The sequence below is a fragment of the Prinia subflava genome, chromosome 15 (genome assembly GCF_021018805.1).
Source record: "Prinia subflava isolate CZ2003 ecotype Zambia chromosome 15, Cam_Psub_1.2, whole genome shotgun sequence".
NCBI classification, from domain to species: Eukaryota; Metazoa; Chordata; class Aves; order Passeriformes; family Cisticolidae; genus Prinia; species Prinia subflava.
Genome location: NC_086261.1, coordinates 2,837,571 through 2,863,129, shown reverse-complemented (window position 1 = coordinate 2,863,129; position 25,559 = coordinate 2,837,571). Strand labels below are relative to the sequence as shown.

The 25,559-nt window shown below is 47.9% G+C and overlaps 1 protein-coding gene across 2 annotated transcripts in view; it reads left to right on the top strand.

The window, feature by feature from the left end:
* Positions 1-25,559, top strand: part of LRRK1 (leucine rich repeat kinase 1) — a 73,881-nt gene that overhangs the window by 45,846 nt on the left and 2,476 nt on the right. For both annotated transcript variants that reach the window (XM_063412404.1, XM_063412403.1), the window contains exons 18-33: positions 1,167-1,287; positions 1,526-1,685; positions 2,293-2,569; positions 5,511-5,682; positions 7,057-7,220; positions 8,373-8,512; positions 9,941-10,190; positions 11,623-11,789; positions 12,864-13,061; positions 13,715-13,992; positions 14,176-14,370; positions 15,138-15,289; positions 16,863-16,980; positions 18,256-18,372; positions 23,377-24,212; positions 24,759-24,860. In XM_063412404.1, coding sequence (XP_063268474.1) covers positions 1,167-1,287; positions 1,526-1,685; positions 2,293-2,569; positions 5,511-5,682; positions 7,057-7,220; positions 8,373-8,512; positions 9,941-10,190; positions 11,623-11,789; positions 12,864-13,061; positions 13,715-13,992; positions 14,176-14,370; positions 15,138-15,289; positions 16,863-16,980; positions 18,256-18,372; positions 23,377-24,212; positions 24,759-24,860 — 3,447 coding nt within the window. The remainder of the gene's footprint in view (positions 1-1,166; positions 1,288-1,525; positions 1,686-2,292; positions 2,570-5,510; positions 5,683-7,056; positions 7,221-8,372; positions 8,513-9,940; positions 10,191-11,622; positions 11,790-12,863; positions 13,062-13,714; positions 13,993-14,175; positions 14,371-15,137; positions 15,290-16,862; positions 16,981-18,255; positions 18,373-23,376; positions 24,213-24,758; positions 24,861-25,559) is intronic.

The window sequence follows — 25,559 nt, the reverse complement described above, 5'->3', positions numbered from 1 at the left end:
GGCAAAGGCATCAGCCGACCTCCCACACGCTGCTCTGCAGGCAGTCAAGCATCCCAGGCTGTGTCAGGCATGCCAGCCAGCTCTTCCCCGTTAGAAGGAGCACCAGGGACCCACTGTGAGGCTCAAAGACTCACCATGAGAAGGAGAAAACTTCTGTGTTTGTGTCACCTCAAGCCTCTTTTCCCATCACCTCAGAGCATCACAACACAATCTCAATCATTCTTTCTCAAGGGGACCTCCTTTCCCCCCGACAGGCATCCTGAACATTTCTCTTCAGCTTCTTTTCCCCTTGCATTTCCTCCCAACCTGATTTCATACCCCCTTCTTCCTGTGCCTCTCCACACCTCATCATCCACCTGGAATATGCATGGTATTAAGCTCTGGGGCTGGAGGAGTGTGAGGAGTGTGAAATCCTTGTGTGAATCCTTGTGAAATCCACATTTCCCAGTGCCACGGAGAGCTGAGGTTTAAGATAAAGCATATTTCATTAGAGAAGGATTTTCTGTCTGCCATGGGAACATGTGTAGGATCAGTTAGAAAAACCCTTTGTTGGGGAAAGTGCAATAGAACTGTTCTTATCCAGCCCACAAAAAGATTAAAACTAGTAGGAGTTGAAGAGAGCAGGTATTTAGCTGTTAAAGAGATAATGAAGGCCAGCTTTTAGGATCTAAGCATCAATTCCCAGATTGCAGGATCCAGCTGATCAAGGACCGGAATGAGGGTGGGAAAAGGTGTCTGGTAGTCATCATTGCCTCTTTGATCTGGGGCAGGGAGGACTGGCCTTGTCTCCAGAGGCTGCTGGAGCACAGAGTTTTCCTCCTCCCCACAGCCCCTTCCAGGATGTGTGTGGCTCTGCAGGGACAGAGGGGGATGACTGTGGTCAGGCTGCCAGAGATGTCCCCAGACATCACAGTGCACAGGGGACAGCAGGGCAGTGAGGGAAGCAGGCAGAGCAGAGGTTGGACTAACACAGATGTGGCCTAATACATCTTTTCCAGGCAACTCCATGTTCTCTCCAAAGTATTCTAAAAATACTCCCTGACAGCCTTCCTCCCATTCAGCTGACACACGAAATTTAAAGTCAGTGATAAGAGAAAGTGAGCCTGGAAAGGAAGCCAGAGTGCTGATAAGGTTTGATAACCTTGCCCCTTGCATGACTTTTGCAGTGAGCTCTCATGTAAGACTCTGGAAGGCCTGGAGGGACTGCGGCAGCTGATTTTTCATGTCACTTGCAACATGAAGGACGTCGGCAGCTCCATTTGCTCCCAGAAACTTGCAGGGAGATTGGTGAGCACTGGGCTGTCTTGGTCCTTACCAAAGCAGGGCTTCTGGGGGGATTGGGAGGTGAACTTCAGGAGTTATGGATGTAGTAAGGAGTTGATGCAGCAGTCGTGTGAATATTTAAGGAGGCGATCTGGCTTTGGGAAAAGACAGCACTAAAAGATCCCTGTGAAAGGAAGATGGCAGCCAGTTCATCCCTTGCTGGCTGATACTGATCCTGCTGGTTTTCTCACGTGGTTTGCAGATACCAAGGAGTTACCTCAGCCTTCAAGAAGCTGTCCTTGCAGAACAGCATAGAAGAAGTCAAAATGATGATGTGCAGTATTTAACAGACAGACAAATAGAGCTGATGATCGAGCAAACACCTGGAAATGACATCAAAGACTATGAAGACTTGCAAACTGGTAGGTCAGAGCAGACCAGTAGTTTCTTGGAAATTATTGTGTATATCCATTGAAACATTCCACAAACAGTAAATACAAATTACACCAGTGTAGAGGTCACTTCGGAAATTTGTAAGATAGAACATTAGTAGTGGGACTTTGGGGACAGGACTGGGAAATCTCTAAGATGATCTGAGGTTACTGATTTAATTTCTTTTTTTTTTTTTTTTTAACAAGCTATGTCTCATTTCTAGTCTGTGTAGAGTGAGGGTTGCCATAGTTTCAAGACTGGCTTCTCTGTAGGGCCCCAGTGTTGGGATCTTTACGGCGGGCTTGCCGTGCAGGAGGCAGGGAGAGCCCTTCCCTGTGAGGATGGCAGGAGGAGGGTGAAGGGGAGGTGTCATGGGGACAGAAACACTGGCTGTGAAGAAGTGAGATGTGGGTTTTACAAGTGGAGTGTCAGATAGCAGCACTCCTCAGATAGATGTTACTCTCTTGGCTTGGCTGCGTGCTGGCTGTATCTGGAATGCATAAAACTGCACAAACTGCCTTGTAGTCTTACTCTTCTGCACTGTGGTTTCCTAATGCTGCTCTATTGCTAATCCCCAATCCTTTACTTTTTTTGCAGCCATTAATTTTCTCATAGAAACAGGGACACTGCTGCACTTCCCAGACACGAGCCATGGCCTGAGGAACCTCTACTTCCTTGACCCTGTCTGGCTCTCAGAGTGTCTACAGAGGATTTTCAACATCAAGAGCTCCAAATCTGTAGCTAAGAATGGAGTCATCAGAGCAGAGGACCTCAGGATGCTGCTGGTTGGGACGGGTTTCACCGAGCAGACTGAAGAGCAGTACTTCCAGTTCTTGGCCAAGTTTGAGATCGCCCTGCCCGTGGCCAATAACAGGTATGTTGATAATTAGAGAGGTTTAGTCAGGCTGGAGAAAAATGGCCATTTAGTCAGTGGATGTTAGCAGGCTTTGCCTCTCTAAGTGGTTGTCTTGACAGGCTTTTTGTGCTGAGAAAATATCTGAGAGCATTCAGCAGTGTCATGGAAGGTGCCCATCCATTTGGGCTGTATTTCCTGAACTGAGCATCCTCTGAGCCAAACCAGCCCATGTGAAAGCTTTCCCAGAGCAGTCTTTGTGCCCTGGGTGCATTGAGGCTGGTGACAGGCTCAGCCACCAGCCCGGAGGGGCAGTGACACCGCCGGGGATGTGGCCACGAGCAGGTGGAAGCTGTGAGGGCTCAGCCGGCGCAGCTGCAGCCTGGAGAGGATGTGAGGCCACGGCTGCCAGGCCTGAAATATAGATGGGCTGGAGTCATCTGTTTCCAGTGAAAGATCCTCACTTCAGTGTGGCAGAAAACTTTGGGTAATCAATAATTGTGTCAGCCCTGAAAGCAGCAGCATTTTATTCCTGGTGAAATCAGGAAAGCGTAGCTGCAGCAGCGACGTGATTTGCTTGATTTTTAACCTCAATAGGTGTTGATCAATAGTTTTCCTCGAAATGGTCTAAGAAACCTCATTCTCTTTAAATGTTAATGAGTCCTCCTCCCCTCTGCCCCCCAGTCCCTTTTCCTCTGGGCAGAGTTCCCTGCGATTTTTCTCTCTCCCATCTGCTTGGCGACAGCCTGTTGTTGGGCTAGCGGTGAGACCAGAGCTGTGTTGCACTTTTGATGTGGCATTTGCATTTCACTTCCTTGCCCTTGCAGGACAGCGCGGCTGCATCGCCCCGAGCCTCTGGGGAGCTCTGAATGCCAGCACAAGTGCAGCATTCTCTGTGCTGTCATTATGCCTGTCACTTATCCAGTCCCGGATGCCAACAAATTTTCTCAGGCTTAACACAGATAAAGCAGCAATGTTTCTGCTCAGTCCAAAATGCCTTTTGGACTCCTTGTCACTATCTGCCATTTTTCACCAAGACAATTACATTGTCTGTGAATGGGGAACAAGGAAACTGCTTTTTCGTGGCCTGCCCGATGTTTTTCTGAGCGATCCAAGCCACATTAGCAGAATATTCTTCCCACTGACGGGCTGTAGCTATAGCAGGTTGGATTAATTTAATGTACTAGCCAGACACAGAGCAGTTACTTGTTACTGTGCTGCTGCAATTATTGTCTAGATTGCCAGATAGGGTTTCTGTGCAGTCAGTAGAGAAAGCAGCTGCCAGTTTCTGTTCTGAAAGGGTGGATGGGGGCATGTTTCACATATTTTCAAAATTTGCATTGGCTGTTGTTCAAGAGCGTCGAATCACCATCTGTGTTATAATCCACTAGATAGTGTGGCCCAGAAGGGCCTCACTGGCCCTTCTTACACTCTTAGACCTTTTCTTGGATGTGCTGGGGAAAATTTATTGCTGTCTGATGATGCATCCACTGCTTTTATAGAGCGAGAAGTTAGTTTAGTTTGTTGCAGTCCACTTTTCTGCCTAAGGTGCGTGTCACTTAACTGTGTTTTGCTTCTTCAAATAAAGTTAAAAGCATGACCATTCTTATTGCAATTTATAATTGAAACTTTTGCCGGTTTTACATTCCAGAGATGTTCCATGGAACAGATAATTTGATCATGTAATATGTCATCACGTGTGACATATGGAAAGAGCTGTTTTCTAATGATGGCTGTGTTTTCTGAGCTGATACTTCAGATTTTACAGAATGCTGCAGCTGCTAGAGAGAAAACATGAGAGGCTTTAAAGCAGTGGATTCTGACCCAGCATTAGTTCTGGTTGTGTCTAGTCCCTGCCAGTGTTATTTTGGTCAGGTCTCTTGGCCACGTGCCTTGTTGCTGTCGTTGTGCCTGTCAACGATGAGCCCCAGATGCCAACACATTTTCTCAGGCTCAACACTGATAAAGCAGCAGTGTGTCTGCTTATAAGCAAATAACATTTTAGATTGTACAGGTGTCCTGGGATGTGTTTGGTACAGAAGAGTATCCCTGACAGGATTTACTGGCAAGTATTGAAAGCCATAAGCTCATGGTTTTCAAAACAGTTGCAGTGTTCCAGGACGTTTAACTTCCCAAATACAAAAGATCAGGACAAATGAATATTCTGGGCTTACTGGGAGATCTGCAAATAATTTGAAAACGTTGTGGTCCCCTACACCAGCATAACTCAGTTACTGCTGACTGGTCAGGCACAGATAACATCAAGTCTCCTTCACACTTGGGCAAAGTATCTAATAATCTGATCACAGAGGAATCTGAGCTAGACAAGTGATTTCTGTGCTGGCAACAGCCTGGCAAAGTGAGCTCTTGCTTTAGGGGTTTGTCAGGGATATTGCAGGGATCCACCAGCTGCAGGATGGAGCAGCAGGAATTGCTGTCGAGCTGACCCATGAGGTGCTCTCATTCTGGGGCTGGGCTGAGGCAGAGCAGCCCAGTCCCTGCAGCCTGGAACTCCTTTCCCCTCCTTCTGGGCTTACAGAACCTGAGCTTCTGGAGGTCATTTTTGCACTGATCTCCTGTTCCACAGCTGTAATTCCCTGCTTACAACCAGGGGAGAGTAGTACCAAAAAAATGAGTCCCGACATCACAGCTGTTCTAATGACTCTTATATTTTAATGCATTTAATTTGTGAGTACACAAATGCTCATTACATCAATTTCAACCCTTTCCAATAGCCCTGGCTGAATTATGTAATGTCTGTTTTGCCTCTGCTTGCTTCCATAGTGTAAATTAATTTCTCCATGTATTGCTGCAGCGCTTTAGTCTAAAGGCTTTTTATATGCAGTAGGCTGTGCCATTAAAAATCTCTTTGGAGCCTGAATCGCCCTATTATCTGGTAACAATGTACTCACTGTTAAAAGCTGTAGCTAAAATCTGAGCTGTTGAACTTGATGTGTTTCAGCTACCTCCTCCCTCATCTGCTTCCTACCAAGCCGGCGTTAGATATCCACGGGCTCTGCCACCAGACCGCGAACACAGTCCAGAGGGTCTTCAAGATGAGTTTTGTCCCCGTTGGCTTTTGGCAAAGGTTCATAGCCCGGATGTTAATTAGCCTGGCAGAGATGGACCTCCAGGTAGGTTGCTGTGTCTGTCTGCAAACAAAAGCAGACAGCTAAAATGGTTCAGTGTAAGAGGGATGTCTCTTCACATCCCGCTCGCTTCTGTCACAGGCTTCAGTAACATTATTTGAATAAACAGGGAGAGACGAGGCTCTGCGCTGAAAATCTGATTCTGTTTTTACAGTAGGTGTCATTGAGAACAACAAATTGGCACTGGGGGAGAAAACTTGAGTTCTCCACAGCCTTTTTATAATGTGATCCCCTGGAAGGTCTCAGTTCCTCCAGCATCTTCCAATTACAAGTAATTGGAGTTCTGCCTGCGGCTCTTGTCCATGACCATTCCACCAGGCCAGACTCCCTCATGGCTTTGCCAGAGGAGATCTGGAATAGCTCCAGCAAAGCCAGATATCTGAATCTCTATGGGTTTAAATGGGAAGAAAATTACAGGACTGTTGCCTTCATGAGGCACCCCGTTAGTGCAAGTGCTATGAGTGACATTAAAGTAGTGTTTGCAAGGTTCTGAGAGCCGAGTGAATTTTGATGTTGTTGCAGACATGGCTGCAGCAGTTTTGATCTGAAACTGTAGTAAATACCTGCAAAATATTTACAGTACTGCTGTGGTATCTTCTTAGCAGCTCTCCATTAAACTGTGGTCTGTCAGTGATGTACAGAACATGGAAAACATGATACCTGTTTTTGGAAGTTCCTCTGTGTTCAGGCTTCTCAGACCATGTAATAACTTTACCTCTTTTAATGGGCTGTCTTGGCAACCCCTTGCTTACATCCTCCTGGGCACTACATAATCCTAGAGCACCTTTCCTAGGGGCTTCATCCAGTTCCTCATGAAGGATGCCAGGCGTCAGACCTGTCTGCAGGCAAATAAATGTTGGAGCAATGAGCACAGCAGAGTCCTGCAGATTAACTTCTTGGTTTTAAAACAAAAATACATTTTGCTTTAAGTGCTGGTTTGAAGTGTCTTGGAGAAGAGCCATCTTCCTCCCACTAGAACAGGTGGAAAAGTTAACTCTCTGCATTGAGGGCAGACTTCATCATTCACTAGAACATTCAGTACTTCAGATTTATAAGACTTTTGCGAATGCAGAATAAATACGGCAAATGTCACAGTTACAGAATTAGCTTTGTGCACTGATATGAAATTGTTCTTTTTTGAGTGGCATGAAAAAGATTTCCACTGTGGAAAAATCAATTTTACCACATGTATTTCCATTCCATCGCAAAATTTTATACGAGCACAAGTCACTTTTACTGGAAAAGGTACTACAGCACCTGTGAAAGCCAAAAAAAGAAATCACTTTCTTGCTTGATTAAAACATCCTTATGAGAAACTTCAGCAGTTTAACAATTTTCATGCTTTTCTGCTTGTTTCAGCTCTTTGAAAACAAGAAGAACACCAAGACAAGAAACAAAAAGGTGACCATCTACAGCTTCACAGGCACCCAAAGGAACCGCTGCAGCACATTCCGAGTCAAAAGGACTCACACTGTTTACTGGCAGGAAGGTCTGTTCGTTACCTTTGATGGAGGCTATCTTAGGTAATTTGTGTTCATGATGCAGCATGTGTGACAGGGGACTAATAGAGTGTATGAAACACATCAGCTGAATGGAGATGAATGGGCCTGACCCAGGCTCTGAGCTCACTCATCAGGAGAAGAGGAGGCTCTTCTAATGGACGTAACTCATCTGGTAACAACTGCTGACAAAAGTGATGAGTAACTGATTATTTGGCAGGTCTGAATGCATCAGCCTTATCTGTTATTGCAGCCACAAATTGAAAGAGGCCTGAGAACAGACAGTGAGATTCAGAGCGGGGCTCTGGCAGCTTGAAATCGTGCATTTTCACATGCAAAGATTTCCTTAGCTCAGTGAGTTTTCCACTGAATCCTACAACTTTGCCACTGCGTGGCAGTAATCCAGGTCAATGGAGGTGCTTCTGGGCAGCAGGGACTGTGGGCAAGTGCCTCAAGCTGGCCAAGGCAGAATGTCTGCTGGCTGCAAGCCTGGGGAAAACCTCCTGTCCATGTTGTTTCACAAGTGCAGACATTTAGGACTCTTGCTCCTTCAGTCTCTGGCAATACAGGGAGGAACCATTGGTGCTGTTGCATGGTTGGAGGCCAGAAGGAAGCAGTGACTTTCCCAGGTTTCCAAGTTCAGTAGAGACTTGAACCCAGACACTGCAAACCACAGGCTGGAATCCTGAATTCTGGACCGTGCTAGTGGCCATGCTGTTACCTCCCCATGTATTTCAGGGAGTTACACTTTCATGGGAATTGGGCAAAAATTATGTTCATAAACTTTTCCTAACGGTTTCTGGAAATACCATTATTATTCCACAGGAATTTTATTACTGATTTTACAGCTCCCAACCTTCCATCATTCTGTATAGGGCATTTCTGTCAAAACTCTCCATCCTACTCAGCTTAGGCCACAGTTTTCCCTGGGCCTGACCTTCTATAGCACATACCCTTTGTGAGGAACTGGCATTTCTGTGCAAGAATTCTCTTCTGAAAGTCACTTTCAGAACAGACTGAGTTGAAAATCACCCTCGAAGCTAGATTGCTTTGTGTTTCGATGACTCATGAACTGTGTGTTATTATGTAACTCAGGTTTCCTGCCAGAAAGAAAGTTTGTTGACACTGATACTTCAGAAAAGCTTCACAGGTCTGTCTTTTGGCTTTCTCACACAGCGTCGAGTCTTCTGATGTGAACTGGAAAAAGAAAAAAAGTGGTGGAATTAAAATAATTTCCCAGTCAGAAGTGAGAGACTTTTCAGCCATGGCATTCATCACGGATCATGTCAACTCTTTGATAGACCAGTGGTTCCCTGGTAAGAGAACAACTGTAATTTTCTGTGCAGTGTTAGATCTTTTCAACAGAGGGTTCTTTGACAGGGCTCACCAGGTGCACAGTGTTGTGTGTTAATTGAAGACCCCTCAGGCTCTGACAGTCTCAAGCCAATAACACTTGATAAAAGCTAATAAACCTGCAGACAGATCAAGATTAGTTGCCAACACCCTTCGGTCTAGACGTTGTGTCTTTCAGTCTGTCTGTCTTAGCAGCACAGGTGAAACATTAGAGTTCAAACAGGACCTGTAGGAGTTCAAGAGACTTGTCCAGTGCTCGTAGCAGGGGCAAGATTTGGTCCTAACTGCTTGGTGTTGTCCCTTGAACTCATTTTGGCATCAGCTGGGATGAGGATTTGCCTATCGTTTCTAACTTTCTGTGAGTTACAAAATCCTGATGTGAGAAGTGTGAGTGAATGTGGACTCCAAGGGACCAAGGACTCCATGCCAAGGTAACTTCCTTGACTCCTGCAGCTGCTTTTCCTGTGCTCAGCACAGATCCTGCTGTTACCCAGCGGGCAGTTTGCAACCCCAAAACACTTTGTTTGAAACCAAAACAAAATCTGAAGTGCTCTTTGTCGTCCTACCCTGGTCTAGAAAGCAGTGCCAAAGTCTCTTAATTGGAGGCTCTGTGGAGGAAACAGTGGTGCACTCTCAGATACATTCTACATGTTCTGAAGATAAAAGAACATTCTATTTGCCTTTGGATTAAAATAATGCTAAAGTTAATCAGTGAAGCTTGAGAAGAGCCACGACTTCAAAGGCTGCAGCCTGTGTTCACCCTGACTAATTGTGGGCATTTAACAGAGCCTGTCACCACAAAAATCTCTCTGTAGTTATAGGAGAGGTGTGAACCTCTCAAAGGCTCAGTCGTGGCAGAATCCACATTCCCCTGGAGGGGCTGAACACGCTGCCCATGAGGGAGCCCATAGGACCTGTGTTCCAAGCCTGGGTGCTGTGGGTGAGTGCTGAGCCTGAGCTCAGTGTGCTGTGCCTGCCAGCCTGCTCCCAGCCCCATTCCCACCTCAAGCCATCTGGCAGTTTGCAGTCTGGGAAGAGACAGAGACACCCAGCAAGCAGAAGGGTCTCTCCAATGCTTTATTCACATTCTTCTAGTTTTTGCTGGTCCTGAGTACATTTGCCTCCCAAGCCTGTGCATTACCTGTGACCAGAGCAGGGTGAGTGCTGGGTTACAGCCTCAATCCTGTCTCCCCAGCACTGTCCCTGTGTACTTTACAAAGCTATTTTCTATTCCATCCACACCCTGCAGCAGGGCTGCTGCTGTGCAAGCGCGACCATTTCCAGCCAGCGGCTCCAGGTCGTGCTGCGGACCTTGGAATGCACTGGGAGCTGTTGTCCCTTCTCAGCTGGTGTGAATGACATTGTTCCCTGTTTGTTTGCTCTCCCTGAAGCCCTGACAGCCACGGAGAGCGATGGCACCTTGCTGATGGAGCAGTATGTGCCCTGCCACATCTGTGCAGCTGCCAGGCCGGAGCAGGGCGAGGGTGGCGAGAGGGCAGAGGATGTGCAGTACTTCAACATGGAGGATTGTGTCCTGACTGCCATCGAGCTGGACTACATCACCTGTCCCAACCACCCTGACATCCCCGTGTCTCTCCAGGAGCTGGTCCCAGAGCTTTTCATGACTGATTTTCCTGCCAGGTAATGTGTGACAACCTTTGATTGAGTTTCAGTGTACCTGTGTGATTTGGTGGGGCCCTTTTCCAAAGCTGCCTCTGCTGGAGGGATGCACTGACCACGGGAAACAAATCCATCTGCTCTCAATCCATGCTCTGGCAATTCATCCTGAACTGCACCCCTGGTGTTCAGCAGCTTGCTTAGACAATAGCTGTGTGCTGACCGAGTCATCACACCAGGGGTCCTCTGAGATCACTGTGGTGCAATGTGAAAGTCCCTTTTTAAAGCCACAGCTGTCCAGCATTGCCCAGAACTCTGGCCAGGACTTTCTGTAGTTGGAACCTTTCTGGGATCCCACAAAAGGAGATTTTAATGTGGCAAAACAAAAAGGAAGTGCTGCTGCATCACAAGATTGGCACTGAAATGGCCTTAATTTTGTAGGGGCCTGTAGGTGAGTGAGGTTATGGATGCCACAGGAGGATTCCCACTGAGTTGGGGCTCCTGCTTGGCTGAGGGCTGCTGGATGTGTTGGGGGTGTGGCAGCCCTGAACAGCTGAAGGAGCTCCTCCCTACCCATTGCAGCACTGCCAAATCTTTAAGCTGCTTAACTGCATTCCCAGATGGGCTCAGTCTCATAGCCCTTATTCCTTGGTGTGCAGAGCAGGAGACCTGAGAGCAGGCAGGACAGGAGAGCAATGTCCCCTTCGGCTCCTGCTCTCTCAGACCTCTGAGTGCCCAAGGCAGAATCACGAGACCTCTACACCAGACTGTCCTGTTGGCTGCTGTCAGAGCTCTCTGTGCTCTCTCACTGGCCCCTGTTGCTTTGTTGGGGTCATTTTTCTGGGCAAACACCCCATCAGCTTGTCACACCAGCCCTCCTCACACTGTTATCTCCTGCAGATTTATTTGGCGGGTGTGAGGTGAGTGGAGATGTTTGAAGTGTGAACAGCTGTAAAAGTAGTCTCTGGGAGAGTGGGGAAATGATGAATTGCAGCTTGGGAACACTAAGCTGATTTGAATAATCAGGTTTCAGAGTGTGGAGCTGTTCATAAACATCCTGTCCTGCCTTGGTGGAAAAAAAGAGGAACAGGAGGTAAATGAAGCAAAAGAAAAATCGTTAATACAGATAAATAGCACAAGTATCAGAACCTGTGTCATCTGCTTGGAAAAGGAGCTTATGTGCTTTCCAGATCTGTTTGATTCTTGTGGGATAAATTAGTAAAAAACCTTTTGTGCTTCTTTGCTCAAATGACTTTTTTGCTGTGAGAAATCTGTTGTACAGTGTGAGCCAGCATGGAGTGCACTGAGATGACCAAGGTAGTTTAGGTGATGCAGTCCTCTTGGTAGATAAGGCAAGAACCTATTAGGCATTTGTGAAAATGGAAATTACATTAAAAACATGAATTTACAATGTCTTTGAAACTTTAATTAAAAACCCGCAATTTCTATTTGGCAGACTGTTCCTGGAAAATAGCAAACTGGAATGCAGTGAAAATGAAAACAACGTTCTTGGCCAGGGTGGAAGTGGAACTGTTATATATCGGGCACGATACCAAGGAAAACCAGTGGCTGTGAAGAGATTTCAGATTAAAAAATGCAAGGGTTCTCCCACTTCAGCTGCAGGTACAGTGCACAGATTTGGTGTCAGGAATCTGGGAATCTGCAATCTGGGATCCCAAGCTAAGACCAAAGAGTCTGCAAAGCGCTGACAGCACCTGATTAAACACAGCTTGGAAATAGATGGCAAAAGTGAAAGGTTTCAGTGGAGGAGAAGGATGCATCTGAGAGTTCTTCATGAGCACTTGTAGTGATGAAGGTCACTGGCACTGCAGGAGGCTTCTCTCTTGCAGATCAGAGGTTGGATTTGTAGGGTGCCAAGGCAGAGCCCTTGATTGGGAAGGGAGGTGAGATTTCAACTCCTGTTCCCATGCTATTTGGCCATGAGGAATGTGGGTTTACTTGGGTTTGCACTGAGGACTTGTGGATCTCCACCTCTGAATTAGTGTTTCACCCCTCTGTGCCAGCAGCTGCACAAAGCAAACTGGGAATCCATCTGAGCTTTTCCAGGCAGGGATGGGCTCTCCTGTGGAGCCCAGATTTCCAGCAGAGCCTCAGTCCATGGACAGAGGAAAGGGGAAAGTGCCTCACATTCCTCATTTTTGTCAGGGGAGGATGTGGTGAATCCCTGAGCTGTGGAGGAGGCCAGCTGCTGTCCCAGTGACAAATAAGGACAGGAAGAGCTGACCTGCCTGAGCAGCCTGTGGTGTGCTGTGGCAGCAGGACCATTGCTGTGACGGGTCTCTGTTCTGGCAGGGAAGCTGGGAAACTGTAGGGAAGAGCCCTTCCAGCAAAGGGTCTGCAGTGTGACATCCACACAGAGCCCCTACTCGTGCACAGCACGACTTTTCCAAAGTTGTCCAGGGGATATGTGAGAACAGCAGGTGCCAGACACACCTGAGCCTGCTGTTTAAGGACCAAGGGAACTCTTGCTTCCTGAGGGAGCAGACAGATCCTACTTGTGGCCGGTGTCTCTCAGTGGCTCCTGCATCAGCATAAGGATTCAACTTAAAGCCTTACTGTGACCTAATCCCACCAGCTGCCTTCCCACTGCAGCCCTCGCTCGCTGATCACCTCCCAGAGAGTTTGTGACTCGTTTCCTGAGCTGGGCACTGAGGAGGGGGTTGTGTGTCTTGCCAGATACCATGCTGAAGCACCTGCGGGCCATGGATGCCATGAAGAACTTCTCGGAGTTCCGTCAGGAGGCCAGCATGCTGCACTCCCTGCAGCACCCCTGCATCGTGTCCCTCATCGGCATCAGCATCCACCCGCTCTGCTTCGCCCTGGAGCTGGCCCCGCTGGGCAGCCTCACCACCGTCCTGTCTGAGAACTCCAAAGGTAAAGCCAGCCCCTCCCTCCCCTGCTCTCCCAGTGACTAATGGTCAGAGATGGTTAAATTACTGCTTGAGTCGCTGCAGGGGAATTTTTTCCCAGACTTAAGGGAAGTGGGAGGGATGGAATTGTTCTTATATTGTGCTTCTGGGAACCTAGTAAAAAATTGATGCTCGGGATTCTCAAAACTGCTTTGGAGACCTGGATTTTCAATTTCTCTGCAAATTAATATGGAGTGCATCTCTCTTCAGTGCTGCATCGATGGTGTGTTTAACACCCTGCAGATGGGTGTCTGGTACTCTAAATTATCTCATAATTATCTGTATTGCTGTCATTGTCAAATGAACAACACTAATTCCAAGATAAGTTGAGGCCATCTGACCCTCTTGGCACCTTGGCTTCGTGTCAACTTTCAGTCAAACATTAATTTTCACCAGAAGATTTAGCGGCCTAGAAGTGAAAGGGTTTAAAAAAAGAGCCTAGCAGGACTGTCAGACACATACAGTAACATGAACAGTGTCATTTCAAATGGTGGCATTGAGTGATGTTTCAAAAGGTTGTCAGTTATTACTCTGGAGTTAAAAAGAGGAGAGAGGGGGGGAGAAGAAGCAGCTAAGGCAATTACAGGAGCTGGAGATGGAGCTGTTCCTTTGTGCCAGGGTCCTCCTTCGTGCCGCTGGGACACATGCTGACGCACAAAATAGCCTACCAGATCGCCACGGGCCTGGCCTACCTGCACAAGAAGAACATCATCTTCTGCGACCTCAAGTCGGACAACATCCTGGTGTGGTCCCTGGACGTCAGGGAGCACGTCAACATCAAGCTCTCCGACTACGGCATCTCGCGGCAGTCGTTCCACGAGGGCGCGCTGGGCGTGGAGGGCACGCCGGGCTACCAGGCCCCCGAGATCCGGCCCCGCATCGTCTACGATGAGAAGGTGACGGGGGCAGCCTGTGGGGCAGCCCTGGGAGGGCAGTGGGGGGCTGGCACCAGCCCACGGCTCAATTCCCTTATCTGTGCGTGGGGAGTGGCGCTGGCTTGCCCACTGCAGCCTTCCTTGCTTTTCTCTCCACCCACCAACAGAGCCTTGCCCTGATTCTCCCTCTGTCTGTGGCTGTAGGTGGACATGTTCTCCTATGGGATGGTCCTGTACGAGCTGCTCTCTGGGCAGCGGCCTGTGCTGGGACACCACCAGCTCCAGATCGCAAAGAAACTGTCCAAAGGGATCCGTCCTGTGCTGGGGCAGCCCGAGGAGGTGCAGCTCTGCAGGATGCAGGCACTCATGATGGAGTGTTGGGACACTAAGCCAGAAAAGGTACAGGACCACCCTCGTGACCCCTGTTCTCTGACCTGGCTGCCCTCTTCGTGCAGGAGGGCTGAGCTTGCTCCTGGTGCAGCACAACAGCTCCATTGCCCATTTACCCCTCCTGCTGATCTGGCCCAGAATTTCTGTTGACTTAAATGAGAGTTTTATGAATGAAATGATGACAGATTTGTGGCCTTAGACATCTGTGGTGACTTGAAGGTCCCTTGATGTCGATGGCAGTTAGGCTGCTGATTTCACAGGCAAGACATTACCCATAATTTCTAGAAACAGCTCCAGTGTCGTGCTGTGAGTGCAACTACAAAGACTTCAAAATACCCAAGATTATAAAAGGAAGTATGAGAAAGGAAAAGCTTCAAAGTGTGAGAAAAGGATTATGCTGCATTACATTCTTCATTATTTTCAGTTGGTGTTTTAGAGCTGTTGTCCTTCAAAGAGTGGTCAGCCTGACTCTCAAACATCTACACACTATCATGCAATGGGTCAGCTTCCAAAATTCATAAACCTGAAGAAATGAATCAGTAAAATGTGTAAGAGAATGTCAGACCAAGCTTTAATAAATAATCACAGAATCAGAGGTTTAGATTACAAGGAACCTTAAATATAATCCAGTTCCAGGGACACCCAGCCTGTGCTTGTGCTTGGGATTGCCCTGATCCAGGGGCAGGACCTTGTGCTTGGCCTTGTTGAACCTCCTGTTTATTATGGTTCTCCTATTTCATCTCGTGTGACGTCTTTCTCTCTTCCTCCCCGCTCAGCGTCCCCTGGCCATCTCTGTGGTGGGGCAGATGAAAGATCCAACCTTTGCAACGTTCATGTACCTGCTGCCCTGTGGGAAGCAGTCTTCCTTCTTCTGCTCCCCGGGGCAGGAGTACACCGTGGTGTTCTGGGATGGGAAGGAGGACACCAGGTGAGACGGCTCACATTAGCAATTTCTTTCTTTTCTTTTTCCTTTCTAAGTAAAGAAATCCTTCAGAATCTTCTCTTCTGCCTCTGGGAGGGAGGTAAAGAAGGTGAAAGTGAACTTGGATGAATGCCAAGAATACGGTGAACACTGTTTTCCCAAACTCTTTTAATTGGGAACAGTGGTTGCTTTATAAAGGATATTTAATGAGCTTAACTCTGCTTCAGTTAATATGAGGAGAAGATTAGGGCAGTGTAATGATTCACACACACAGGATGAAGCATTTGCACATGAGAACAGACGTGTTCTGCCTTTCCTAATGAGGCCATTTAACACTAAACCTTTCCTAATTGAGGCTGCAGTTCCATCTCTCTTCTGCAAAGCAATTAAGCACATGCTTAAATCCTATTGCAATCATCGGGAGTTAACCACATGCCTGGAGCTGTGTGTGCATCCAAGTGTGCACTGCCAGTAAAATGTGTTCTGGACTGAAGGCATGTGCTTAAAATGTTATTAAATTGTGACTGAGGTGATGGCATTTTGCTCAGCCACATGTGACCTGCGGCTAGTTAGGTTCATTTTTATGGATGCTGCTGATTTTTATAGCCTCGCTCTTATTTGGAAACATTCACAAACTGATCTGAATTTTATATTAATGTGTTCATTATTTGTAACCATTAAGCTAATGGGAAAAGCACGAGATTTGTTGCTGAACTATTTGCTTTGCCATTTGTGGTCCCTGGCCAGTTGTTCAGTGCAGGCAGTGTAACTTTTCCTACTGAACTGGTGAAGCACATGGCACTCCCAGATGTATTTTGAATACATGGATGTTGTCCAAATATTCACAGCAATATATCTCAGTGAATCTGCTTCCTGACTGGACAATCCACTTGCTGGAGACTGCTGAATAACAAGTTACTCACATGTGACAGATTTCAGGATGTGTAATTGCTTGTGCCACAGTTGGTAAAACATCTGGGACTCACAGATGTGGTTGTGAATATCCAGTTATTGTTCAAACATCCAAACCCAATAAACTTCCCCAAACAAACAAAATCCTTTTAGCTACAAAAAACTATTAATTAGTCATAGTTATAAATAATTTTATTTGGTTACAGATCTTTGCTCTGCAGAATCACGCTCCTCTGTTTATGTACTGGAATAACAATAATGAAGCTAGATAATAGTGAGGCAGTGAACTTGGAGAGCAGATATTCCCTTGAGAACCTAATGGGCAAGATGGGCTGACACTTCCCAGCTATTAATTACTGCTGTTCAGCTGGAGCTGTTTGTCTCACAGCTCAATTACAGGAACAGACCACATATGTCCTCCTAACCCTGTGCAAAGTCAGAGAGCCGAGTGTAAATCATCACAGAAGCGATTGCACATCTGCCCCTGAGGAAGAGCTGTGGCACATCTTTCTTTTCCTTTGCAATGAGGAATTTACAGTTTGGAGGGGGGTAGATCCTTGCAGCATCATCCACATCTGGGCAGTTGTGTTATGGCTTGGCCACAAGTGCCACAAGCCCTGTGCAGGAGGAGTATTTGCTGTATGGAATCGTTGCTTGCTCCTTTCAGGAACTACACGGTGGTGAACCTGGAGAAAGGAGTCCTGGAAGTGCAGAGGATGAGCTGCCCAGGAATGAAGCTGTGCTGCCAACTCAAATTTCAGAATGCCCTGTGGGCAGCCACAGAGGTGAGCACTGCCTGCGCCCCCCTCGAGTGGGGCCTCGTTAGGGGAGACACAAACGAAAAGAAAGAGCTGTTAAATTAGTAAAGCCAGGAGTGTGCCAGACAAAAGGGTGTCTCAGATGAGCAGCGTGACTTTGCATCTGCTGTGTCCAGGTGTTTTGTTTCTACCTGACACACAGGTCCAGGCTGTGCCTCCCAGAGCCCAGGGCAGTTGTGGGAACCTCGGCTTTCCGAGGGGAAGCTGTGGGTTGGAGCAGTCTGTACCCAAGGGTCCATCTGGGAAATGTCCTTATCTGTGGGTGATAAAGGGAGGCAGGGACAGAAAACATGCCTGTGAGGGTGGGGTTTTGGAAGAGCCCTGAGGGATTTGAAGGTTGGTGGGAAATGGGTACCCAAGGTTTGTGTTTGCTGTGGAAAATTGTAGCTAAAAAGATAAGAACGAGAGTGTGGCTGATTTATCCACCAGAGCCCCTGTCCACCCATCAAAAAGGGCTGTTAAGTGTCAGCCAGTTCTGACACAATTGTTTCACACAAAACAAAGAAAAAAACCAGCCAAAACAATTAAATGTACCTGAAGTTCAGTGTTTTAGAGTGGGGGGAAAAAGGCCACACTCGCTGAATAAATAATTTGTGTTGGCTGTTTCATTCTGCCCTGGCATGAATGCTGTAAGTATAGAATTTTTTTTTCTCCTCATAAGAAAATAAGATATTTTGACTTTTTCTGTTCTTAAATAGAGATAAAGCTCAAATACTTTTTTTTTATAATAAGTATAGAAAAATTAATATTCAAAGATCTCAAAGCATTGTATTTCTGCCTTTTGGATCAGAATCAAAAGTGTTGCTAGTTCCCAAACTGGGTGCCCTTCATTAGTCTGGTAGATTTAGGAGTTGTGGGGCAGGTGTAATTCCACATAAAATGTAATGTCCCTTGAATGGACAGATAACTGAAAAATAACATACAACCTGCTTCAATTGTTGTTTGGGATTTTTGCATTTAGGGTTGTCAGATGCTGCTTTTGGATGTGGTGATAAAACCCATGCACTGGTGATTTGTGCTGACTTTTGGATAATGCATATATTGTCCCATTATGGGGAATGCAGCACCCGTTTTATACCCACATGCCAAAGGCTCTCTACAGAAAACAGAAATTCACACTTCGGTTATCAAAAAACACAAATAAAAACCAGTTTTGGAACCAAATAGATCTTGCTCAGGTGTCAAGATACAAAAAGCAGGGAGGTGGTTTTCTTTTATAGAATTTTATGTGCTCTTTCACAGGACCAGAAGATTTCTGTGTATGGATTGCAGGGCATGTGTCCCTTAAAGACTCCACTGAAGGGTTTAGACACTCCTGCCACTGTGAGCTGCTTCCTAGTGATGCCTCTTGTCAAAAGGGTAAGGAACAACCCAAAGGAAAAGGGGCAGGAGTGAGACTGTGCTGCTGGGCCAAGCTGCCACTCTCAGCTGGTGCTGAAGGACTTTGCAATGCCCAGGAACATTTTGGCACTGCAAGGAGGTTTCCAGGTCTTTCTGCCTCTGCCAGAGGACAGAGGTGTGGGCAAGAACTTGAGTCAGGGGATCAAAGCTGGCACTTCCAAGCCTGCTGGGAAAATAGTCAAAACAGATCAAATTCCCTGACAAGGAAGTTTTCCAGCTGCGTTTCCACTTCACTGGAACACAAGGTTTAGGCTGATCAAGCAAAGTAGAGCAGACATGAAACAATAATTAGAATAGAGATTTGTTAAGTGCTAATGCAGGACATGGGTGCATCCGGCCTCTTGTTTTTACCCACTGTTTTTCTGGGCTGTGTGCTGTCATTTGTGTGCACAGTCATCCTTAAATGTTATCTGGGCTCAGCCACACTCCTGTTTTGGTTTTGAATGAGAACACTTAGATAATACAGCTGTTTTGGGTAATGCTCTTATGGGTAACACGGATAATTACTCTTATGGGCATTAAAACAATTTATATGTTATCTGCCTAGCCCTGGAATTGCCAACGTCCCTTTCCTGGCAGGAGAAATCTGACCTGAGTGCCTATTGCGGGCAAGCCTTGGGAGATGTATAAAAACTGTTTTCAAGCTAAATTACCTCCTGTTTGCTTACAGCCACCTCAAGTGAAAACATACAATTATGTTCCAGCATTACTGGTGGCTGTGTAGTGTTTGCAATTCCAGCAGACTGGGATGTGTCTGAGAGCTCAGCACGGGGCAGCTCTCAGAGCTGCTGGTTTATACCAGGCCTGTCCTGAGCCTTGCCCATTTCTGGCTCGTCTGCTGGGATTGCTGAGTGGACCAGCTCTGAGGCAGATGGTTTGTGTAAGGTGTGCTGCTGCACTTCCAAACATGGTGTAAGTGGGAATAAAGAAGGGCATCGATGTGAAGTTGGCACGGGGCTGGATATCTCTGGATCTGTTGGCTTTCCTTGGCTCCCGGACCTGCAGCGTTTGTCCGCCGTGGAGTTCCATTTCTGATGTGGAGGGCAAATTTCTTTTTCATGCTGCCTGATGTTCCATCCAGGACAGTCGAAGGAGTCCTTTGCTTTCAGCTTTTCCACTGTCACACAGCTTGCAAAGCCATTCCTCAGGGGTTACGAGTGGCTTTATGTCTCCTGGTTTCTATTTCCAGTTTGTGGCTTGCCTAGAAAATGTCATAAATAATGCCAGGCCCTACAATAGCAATATTGAGTCTAGACACCTCCCTTCCTCCCCCGACCCTACCCAACCTTCCAGAAATCCGCCTCCCTTCAGCTCACTCCTTCTTAGTTTATTGGACTTACTTTTTCCCCTCTCCTTTCTATGAATGAGCTTGGCAGTGAAATGGCCAGAGCAGCAGCCTGGGGATGTGCAGACCAGGCTGGCAAGAACTAAACCAGCCAGTTCTTCCAAAAAACCTGTGTGGAAAGCTTACACTTGTCACACTCACTGCCTGGCCAGCAAGCTCTCTCAGAGTTATCACAGTCATTGCTGTCCAGTGGAGAATTGCATTTCCCTGGGAAGAAAGCCTTTAGCTGGTGAGATGTGAGGTAACTTTCAGTCAGAGAATTGCCCAGGGATGTTGCTGGGAAGGGGAATTCTTTACGACTGCCTTGGGAAGGCTGATCCAAAAGAAATAGTTTCCAAAATTTGGTTTCTCATCCAAAGGAAGCATCATGGAAATTTGAAAGCAGGCAAGAGGGGCCCAGAATCTGAAACTCACCCGCCAAGGAAAAGTCTTGTACAATTTAAGCTTTTTGTTGCATGCTTTTTGTCACCAGGATGATTCTTCTTGGTAAACAATACAATTTTCAGAAGAAAAGAGAAAACAAATTAGCAAATGAGCAGGTTAAAAAGGGCAAAGCAAGACACATTCTGCCTTGGTTTGCAGCTTTCTGATGAAGAGATGCAGAGGGAGAGAGAAACCTGAATGGGTGCAAATCTCTGGCCTCGCGCAGAAACCTGGAACACATGGAAACAAAAGCTGCATTTAAAGGCTGCAGCCAGCAGTGCCAGACCCTGCTGGGACAAGAGGAGGAGGAGGAGGAGGTGACCAGGCCCTGGTGTAGCATTTTTTGCCATTTCTCCTGACCTGCTGGCAGCAGGACGGGACGGCTGGAGCCGGCTCATCCCCGCACATCGCGGCCCCGCGCGGGGCCTTCCTCCCGGCACGGCGGGGCTGCTGGCAGCGCGGGGCCTTCAAACGCAGCTCTGTTGCTGTGTGTTTTTGTTGGCTCTTCGTGGAGACCAAATGTTGAAAATGAATTCTGAGAAAGTTACTTAAGGTTTCTGGAGGCTGCAGCCCTGCCTGCCTTTGGTCACTGCTGGAATACCCTGCTCAGGGGAGTTTTGCCTCATCGGCGCTGGATGAATTCTGGCAAGGCGATGGCAACTGTGGGGAGGTGGTTTTTGACATGGTCTTCTGTGGAATTGGTCACTCCCTCAGCTCAGTGAGGGATGGCAGGGTGAGGGCATTTCTCAGCATTTGAATCCCTGCTCTTTGTTTCTTATCTCTCTGAGAGATAACAACAATGGCTGGAGAGAAACAGGTCCTGATAGCCAAGACAGAGAGCAATAAATGCTCCAATGGAAAAAATACCTTCCAAATTTGCTTCCACTGTTGTTCCATCTCAGACAGGCCAGGATTTGGCATTGGTATTACTGGTAACACCAGGAGGGGGTCCCTGACCCACCTCTGCCTGCTTATGGTGCTGACTGCTCAGTGCCAGGGAAATTTGGCCTGTGGAACCCAAAAGGCAATAGGGATTCTGTTCTGTAGTAGCTGACACTAATCAAGGAATTTAAAATAATTTTTTGGTGAAGGCTATGCATGGATAATTCAGCATTATCAAATCAAATGAGACAAAATTATAATCTCTTAAGATTTTAATAGTGTCCTATGTCATGCTGGGAGCAGTTTAGGTTGACATACCCACATTACAATCTATCTGATGTTCCCATTTCAATTTATATTTTCCATTTCTAGTAAGAAATGCCTCCTGTGCAGGGCCCTTCGGACTGAAAAAGTTGGACCATTTTTTGCCAGAAAAATATGGGCTGTTCTGCTTTGTTTTATGCAGTTTTAAATAATTGAACTCCCTTCCAAAGGAAAAGTAACCCAAAACCCAGCTTGTGCAAAGCATTGTGCCATGATCCAACCTACTGATGCAACTCCTTGGCAAAGCCACTTCCAGGAGCCTTTGCACCAGATCCACATGGCAGCAGGGACATGGCACTGAGCACTGCAGGTCGTTGGGGTTTCTTTTAATTAGTGGCTAGAGAATTGGGACTGGACTGAGTTAGTCCAAGCCCCATTTCACAACTTTCCACTTGCTTTCCTAGTTTTTCCCATTACAGTAAAATTCTGCTGTGATTTGGATTAGTCATAGGGGCTCAGCACTCTCGTGGTTTTACTCATACTTGGTGTGCAGAGAGTGTCTCTTTGTCCAGGACTCTCAATGAGCCTTGCCAGCAGAGCTGTCAATTAAATAGCACTTACCCTGCACTACCTGCCCCTAACAGCTGGGGCAAGTCAAGATACTGATTTTTCTGTGGATTTACAGCCTGGGAACTATTGTCCAGGCCTGGCAGAATCAAGATCCCTGGGAGGGCACAGGGATGCCTTAATTTAATATTTGCATTCCCAGAAAAGGTGACTCTCAGCCCACTTCACTGGCACCCTGGGCTTGCCAAAGGCAGGGCTTTCCACTGTGGAGAGGCTTAGGAGGGGTGAGGTTGTGTGGTGCTCTGTCTGCTTCTGTTTGGTTTGCTGTGCTTAGTCCAGGCAGCAGAAAAGTCCTGGGTAAAATGGTCTTTTTTTAGAATTTATTGCTCCGCAGGGAGGAAATAGAAAGGCCTTTGAGGTAAGTATTGTTTTATCTGCTTCACAGATGGGGGAGTTTCTGGTAGAGGCCCAGGGTCACGGGAAGTTTTGTTCCCCAGAGATCCATTTCCCAGTCTGTTTAACAGCATTTTTCCCCTCTGGGATGAGCTGGGGGAGTTGCTGAGCCGTGCCCTTCTCAGCAGCTCCTGCCCCTGGGACACGAGGGGTGTAGGGCCACGGAGCTGGAGCTGCATCCAGCACGTCTGTGCATTTGGGGACAGGTTTTTACCAACCTGCAGAATTGTTCGTGGAGCTTGGCAGGTGCTTTGCTGAACTGCTGCTGCTTCCATGCCCTCGGCTGGGATGTCTGAGCTGCCAGGGATCCCAGAGCCAGAGCACATCCCCGGCAGGAGCAGTGCTCTCAAAGCAGCAGCCTCTGGATGTGGAGCAATCACTGGATGCTCTTGTTTGTGAGAATATTGGCTCCCTCTTTCCATTTTTACTGCCTTTCTTCCATTCCTCTCCTACCTACATTAGGTAGCAATAGCCTAGCAATAGCTTTACTCCTTTCTGGAAGTGAGCTGGGTTTCTACAGCTGGATTCCTGGGATCATGATGGCTGTCTCTGAACATACTCCAGCTTGAATTTGTTAACCTTCAGGGCAGGCTGCCAGGTCTGTCTGTCCACCCTTGCCAGTAAAGAGAGAGGTAATACTGGGTGAAAGGAGTGTGGCTCTGCTGCAGCTTCTAGGGAGTGACTTCTTTTTACATTGCTGTTATCGCTGTTTTGGGGTTAATGACTGGTGTTCTTGTAGAATGTGAGAAGCAGGCAGAGCGTCTGGGATTGAAAGCTCTTCTGTTATAGAGAAGTAAAGAAACAGGAAAAAATTCTTTGCTATGAGGGTGGTGATGTCCTGGCACAGAGAGGTTGTGGACTCCCTGTCCCTGGAAGTGTTCAGGGGCAGGCTGGACAGGGCTTGGAGCAACATGGTCTAGTGGAAGGTGTTCCTGCCCATTGCAGAGGGATGGAATGAAATGATCTTTTAGGTGCTTTCCAACCCAACCATTCTAGGATTCCATCAAATTTTCCTCTCTTCCTTGCAGAACTCCTATGTGGTACTGGCTGGCTTGTCGGACGGACTCGTAGCTGTGTTTTCAGTGTCCCAGGGCCTGCCAGGGGACAACTGCTCCTACCTGTGCTCCCACACAGCAAACAGGTCCAAATTCAACATCTCCGACGATGACCCGCGGCAGAACCCGTACCCGGTGCGGGCCATGGAGGTCACCAACAGCGGGGCCGAGGTGTGGTACAGCAACGGCCCCGGCGTCCTCGTCATCGACTGCGCCTCCATGGACATCAGCAGGAGGCTGGAGCCCTTCAGCCCGCCCTCCGTCATCGCCTCCATGGCCTGCAACTCCGAGTGCCACGGGGAGGAGGTGGTCTGGTGTCTGGACAGCAAAAGCAACTTCCTGGTGATGTACCACGCCACCACCTACCAGCTCTGCGCGCGCTACTTCTGCGGGGACTGCAGCCCCCTCAGGGACATGTTCACCATCCAGCAGCCCTCGGCTGCCATCCCAGCCACAGCACCCCTGAGCCACGGGGCGATGGAGAGCAACCCTCCGGGGGACCTGAGCATCATGTACAGCCCGGACGTGGGCACCCAGATCCTGAACCACCAGGACTCGCTCACAGATTACTGCTCTGTGTCTTCCTACTCCTCCTCGCCTCCCAACGCGGTAACCCGCTGCCCCTCCAGCCTGCCCAGTTCGCCCCTGAGCTCCTCCAGTGCACCCTTCTCCACAGATTTTGAGGAGTCTGAGAAATTCCCCGAGCTGAAGGCTTCTCTGGATCACGATGCTTCGCCTGTGGGTGACAGCACGGAGCATCTCCAAGCAGTCAAGATTCTTCCCGTAAAAGACCTCATCTGGATCCCCAGGTAAGTGTCATTTACCCAGGCAACTTAGTCAAAATCCCTCCTGGCTGAACATGAGATTAACTCATGCTAATTCAGAAGCTTTTGCGTTCCCTGTATTTTTCACCTGGCCAGAAAATCAAGTTACCATTAAGAAATTCTGTTCCCAGTATAATGGAACATGGATTTTCTGTGCCTTTTGAAAGTATGTGGTGTTGAGCAGCACGGCCACATGAAGGCCTTGCTGGGTTGGTTTCAGCAGGATGAGAAGGGGGTGGTCAGACTCCAAGCCGTGTTTCCCCAGCTACTGAGGAAACAAAGAGCAGCAGGCAGCCTCCTTGCTTGGACACAGCCCTGGCAAGTCCTGCTGCCTCCTGTGGAGCTGATTTTCTTGTCACAGGATCTCTCACTGCAGAGGATTCAGTGGCATCACAGTGCCCCCTCCCCTGCAGGACATCCTGTGGCTGCAGGTGGGCATGGTGCAGAGGATGGATAATCCACCATGGATCTTCCTCAGCTGACAGCATCCCCAGTGCTGAGGATGTGACATCTGCCTCATTTCTCTTCCAGGAGAGGAGGGGACATCATCGTTATCGGGCTGGAGAAGGAGTCGGGCACGCAGCGGGGCAGAGTGATCGCGGTGCTGAAGGCGGGGGAGCTGGCTCCCTACGGGTGAGGCTGCCTGGGCACACCCAGGGGCACAAGGGGGGCTCTGCAGGCCCTCAGGGCTCTTGGGAGCTTCCTCATGGCTTCCAGCAGCCTCTGGGGAGTTCCCAGTGGGAGGACACAGAGTTGCTGGTTGCACATCAAGGTGTGTGCATGCTCTAAGAGCAGGGCAGACAGCAAGGGGAAGGCTCTGTGACTACAGCCTGGTCTCCAAAATCCACAGAGACTGAACACCCCATAATGACACAGACAGGACCGTGCACAATGTGATCAGGTTGGCCTGATCCTGCCTGGTGCTGGCTCCCTTTGCTCTGAGGGCACCTGGCAGAAGGTCAGAGCAGCTTGGCAGGCTCAGGCCCCGCGCTCAGAACAAGAAGTGCATTTATGCAGAGCACGGCGCTTGTCTGTGGCTGCATTCACGTGGGTCAGGTTGATGTTCTGGCTCTAAATGAGCACCTTTGTGCTGTGGGCAGTGACAGGCCAGGGGATGGCTCCTGGAGCACAGGGGAGAGCAGTTATATACGTTAATTTAAAATGTTTCATACAGCGAAGGAGAGTCCAAGGAAATAAATAGCTGCTGGAGAGGTGGGGGTGTTCCTGCTGATCACTTAAATACCGGTCTGGGATTGTACTATTTATGTCCAAACAAATGCAGGTTAAGCAGTGCTAAGGATTATAAATGGTCATTTATTACCACCAGGCAAA